General features: G+C 33.8%; 1 protein-coding gene across 1 annotated transcript; it reads left to right on the forward strand.

Moving 5' to 3' along the window:
* Window positions 1–487: 487 nt before the first annotated feature.
* Window positions 488–2,858, forward strand: HPR (hydroxypyruvate reductase). The gene is made up of 11 exons (XM_079030399.1): window positions 488–673; window positions 759–842; window positions 996–1,136; window positions 1,257–1,378; window positions 1,471–1,552; window positions 1,632–1,796; window positions 1,888–1,962; window positions 2,052–2,237; window positions 2,318–2,362; window positions 2,485–2,599; window positions 2,689–2,858. The coding sequence occupies exons 1-11, from the start codon at window positions 551–553 to the stop codon at window positions 2,709–2,711; spliced, it is 1,161 nt and encodes a 386-aa protein (XP_078886525.1). The 5' UTR covers window positions 488–550; the 3' UTR covers window positions 2,712–2,858.
* The last annotated feature ends 889 nt before the right edge of the window (window positions 2,859–3,747 follow it).

Consider the following 3,747-nt stretch of genomic DNA (forward strand, 5'->3'; position numbering starts at 1 on the left):
TTGGTTTTCTTGGTAGGAGACTCTTGTGTTTATATTGATATTTGGTTTTATAGACTTGTAGAAAAAGTCTAAGGTAACCCTGTAAAGGAAGACATTAGAACAATCCTAATATAATAGAGATTTGCTTATAACGTATCATAAAAACTAAAAACATAGCAAGGTTATCTATTCTGTTAATATGAAGGGTATCTTAGTCAAATCAAAACAATGGATAAAGAACAAAATACGTGGCATCCAATGGTAAAAGCTATATCCTCATTTCCCTACATGCAAATGAGAGGTCCAAACTTTCCAAAACTCAAAATAATCAACTACTTCGTCATTCCACCATAATCATATACACCGCCACTCACTCACATCATCCATCGGTTGATACAGAAAGTCAACATCACAACTCAAAATCAAAAGACTCTCCACCACACAACACGGTAGTCCTCCCACAGCGAATCAATCCAACCAGCAAGTTCAAAAAGCGTCAGGGTGATGAAGCTCACACTCATTTCACTCGTCAACCACAACCAATTCGTTCTCCAATTTCAAGTTTTCTGAAATGGCGAGACCAGTTTCCATTGAAGTATGGAACCCTAATGGCAAATACAGAGTTGTTAGCACAAAATCCATGCCGGGTACACGCTGGATTAATTTACTGGTTCAACAAGATTGTCGTGTTGAAGTAAGTAGTTTGATTAATCTTCACAATTCTGATCAATTTCAAATCGGATTTTCTACATATCGATCGATGTTTTTTTATGTTTCAGATATGCACAGAGAAGAAAACAATATTATCTGTTGAAGACATCATTGCTTTGATTGGAAATAGGTGCGATGGAGTTATCGGCCAGGTAACGTTTCGTAATTCAGATTGCTTTTTGTTTATCGGCGCTTGTATTTCCACTTTAATTTAGGGTTTTTCTGGTGATTCTGGATTGTTTAGAGTTGCTAGGAATCTGGAAACTGATTTCCTTTATTGAATATTTGTCGATTTTGGGTTTTAGTTGACTGAAGATTGGGGGGAGACATTGTTTTCTGCATTGAGCAAAGCAGGTGGAAAAGCTTTCAGCAACATGGCTGTGGGTTACAACAATGTTGATGTCAATGCAGCAACCAAGTATGGTGTTGCTGTTGGAAACACTCCTGTGAGTTCATACTTCATAATCATATCAAATTATCAATAATATAAGTATAAGTTTTTTTTTTTTTTTCTCGCAAAACCAACAATTGGAATTAAAACTTCAAATATTATGATTTATGCATAGGGTGTACTTACAGAGACCACAGCAGAGTTAGCAGCATCACTTTCACTTGCTGCTTCAAGAAGGATAGTCGAAGCTGATGGGTTCATGAGAGCTGGCCTATACGATGGATGGCTTCCACATTTGTAAAATCTCATATTTACCCTTCACCAAAACCAACACATTTTCTCCTTTATTGAATTGTTTAAACGATTACTCTTTTATTAATTTGTTGCAGGTTTGTGGGGAATTTGCTTAAAGGCCAAACTGTTGGTGTGATTGGAGCAGGTCGTATTGGATCTGCATACGCTAGAATGATGGTAAGGGTTGGAATTTACAATCTTACCCTTTTGTGATTAAACTGAACTTGAAAAAGAAAAACATTTGGTTAATTATCAGATTGAAGGATTCAAGATGAACTTAATTTATTATGATCTTTACCAAGCCACACGTCTAGAGAAGTTTGTTACAGCTTATGGTCAATTCTTGAAAGCCAGTGGCGAAGAACCTGTCACATGGAAACGCGCATCATCAATGGATGAGGTTCTTCAAGTAGCTGATGTCGTAAGTTTTCCATAATTACCCCTTCATATTTATTTTAATATTTATATCTATTTGATGTTTGGTTTTGCTATGATGATTACAATTTACATAGATAAGTCTACACCCAATATTGGACAAAACCACATATCATCTCATCAACAAAGAACGCCTCTCGAAGATGAAAAAGGTAAAATCCGTACTTTCACATTTTTTTTTAAAAACGTGAAATGACAAACATGTCCTCGTAAGGCTAATTGTGTAGAATCTGAAATATAGGAAGCAATCCTTATAAACTGTAGTCGAGGACCTGTGGTTGATGAAGAAGCTCTTGTGGAGCATTTGAAGCAAAATCCCATGTTTCGAGTTGGGCTTGATGTTTTTGAGGATGAACCATACATGAAACCTGGGTTAGCTGACATGAAAAACGCCATTGTTGTCCCTCATATTGCTTCTGCATCAAAGGTAAATACGTTTTTTTATATTGTTTTTATTTAAATCATGGATATTTTAATTTTATCATATGTTTGTTTATGTTTATGCAGTGGACTCGTGAAGGAATGGCCACACTAGCTGCACTAAACGTATTGGTATGCAACTTTTAAGTACATATGATAACAATGTGCTTTATTTAATTACAATTATGTTTATAATTTGAAATGAATGAGATTTGTAACTTTGTTTTTGCATTTTGTTGAAAATGTATATATAGGGAAAAATCAAAGGGTATCCAACCTGGTCAAACCCAAACCAAGTAGACGCCTTTTTGGATGAGAACTCACCACCTCCATCAGCATGCCCAAGCATTGTCAATGCAAAACAACTAGGTAAGTAGAAAGAGTATATGAAAATTTATAAAAAATGCATCGACATAAATTACAACTTATTATATATAATTATTATTGAATACTTGCAGGACTACCTGTTTCGAAACTCTAAAGATGGACAAGGATTCTCTTGGATAACGATGGCGTATGTTTTCCATTGATTATTTGTCTACATGTATATTGCTTATGCTCACTACTCTATGTATATTTGCAATGTGCAAGTGGAATTGCATTCAATATGTATTGTGGTTTGTATCTAGTTTGCTTTGATTCTTGAGGTAAGTCGATATTATTGTATTATCATACAATACGAGTAATGGTGTACCCCTTAGTCTTGGTCTTTTTCACGAAAATAGCAATCTGAAATTTTCTTACTTATTTAAATGAAATACAAACATATGATAGGATAAACGAACGAGTTTTCTTATTCATGTTCGTTCGTTTTTGTTTGTAACATGCTAAACGAACGAAAATAAACAAACATAATTGAAAATATATGAACATAAACAAACATATAATATAGTAATGTAATCAAATATAATTGAACATATATGAACATAAAATGAACTTAAATGAACGGATATAAACAAATATAAACGGCATTCACAAACATAATTGAACGAATATGATAATTGTTCATGTTCGTTCATTTAACTAAATGAACGAGAATTTGTGTTCATGTTTGCTCGTTTATTAAATAAATGAACTTCACGTCGAACAGTTCACGAACAGTTTGCTGTAAGTCTGATTCGTTTATAGCCCTAATATCTGAACAAAACAAACTAGTATTGTAACTATTCTATTTACATTGGTGTTACCCATTCATGTAAACAACTAAAATAAATCCACATACCAACATCAAATTCTTTTTCAAGTGAAGTTATAGCACATTATCATTATTATTTGTCCTTTATATTTAATAAATTCCCAATGGGGTAATTATTGTACTTTTGAGCTCAAGACATGGGCTAAAGTTGGGTTACTGGGAGAATAACTTATTAGATGGAAACATAATAAGGCCACAAACCTTAATATTGGTATGTTTTGTCTGTTTGGCCGATCAAGAGCAACGGGAAATGGTGAAATTTGATTTTTGGTGCAATTAAGAGCGATGGAATTATGTGTGTATAGTGTATTAGAATTAAGTA

Source organism: Lactuca serriola, chromosome 3, assembly GCF_051521515.1.
Source record: "Lactuca serriola cultivar US96UC23 chromosome 3, Lser_US96UC23_V15, whole genome shotgun sequence".
Lineage (NCBI taxonomy): Eukaryota > Viridiplantae > Streptophyta > Magnoliopsida > Asterales > Asteraceae > Lactuca > Lactuca serriola.

What these genes read in the sequence shown, in the direction of transcription:
- HPR (XM_079030399.1), top strand. Translation starts at nt 551, where the DNA reads ATGGCGAGACCAGTTTCCATTGAAGTATGGAACCCTAATGGCAAATAC. An exon ending in GCGATGGAGTTATCGGCCAG is followed by an intron (nt 843 to 995) that starts GTAACGTTTCGT and finishes TTTGGGTTTTAG; the next exon opens with TTGACTGAAGATTGGGGGGA. An exon ending in CTGCATACGCTAGAATGATG is followed by an intron (nt 1,553 to 1,631) that starts GTAAGGGTTGGA and finishes GTTAATTATCAG; the next exon opens with ATTGAAGGATTCAAGATGAA.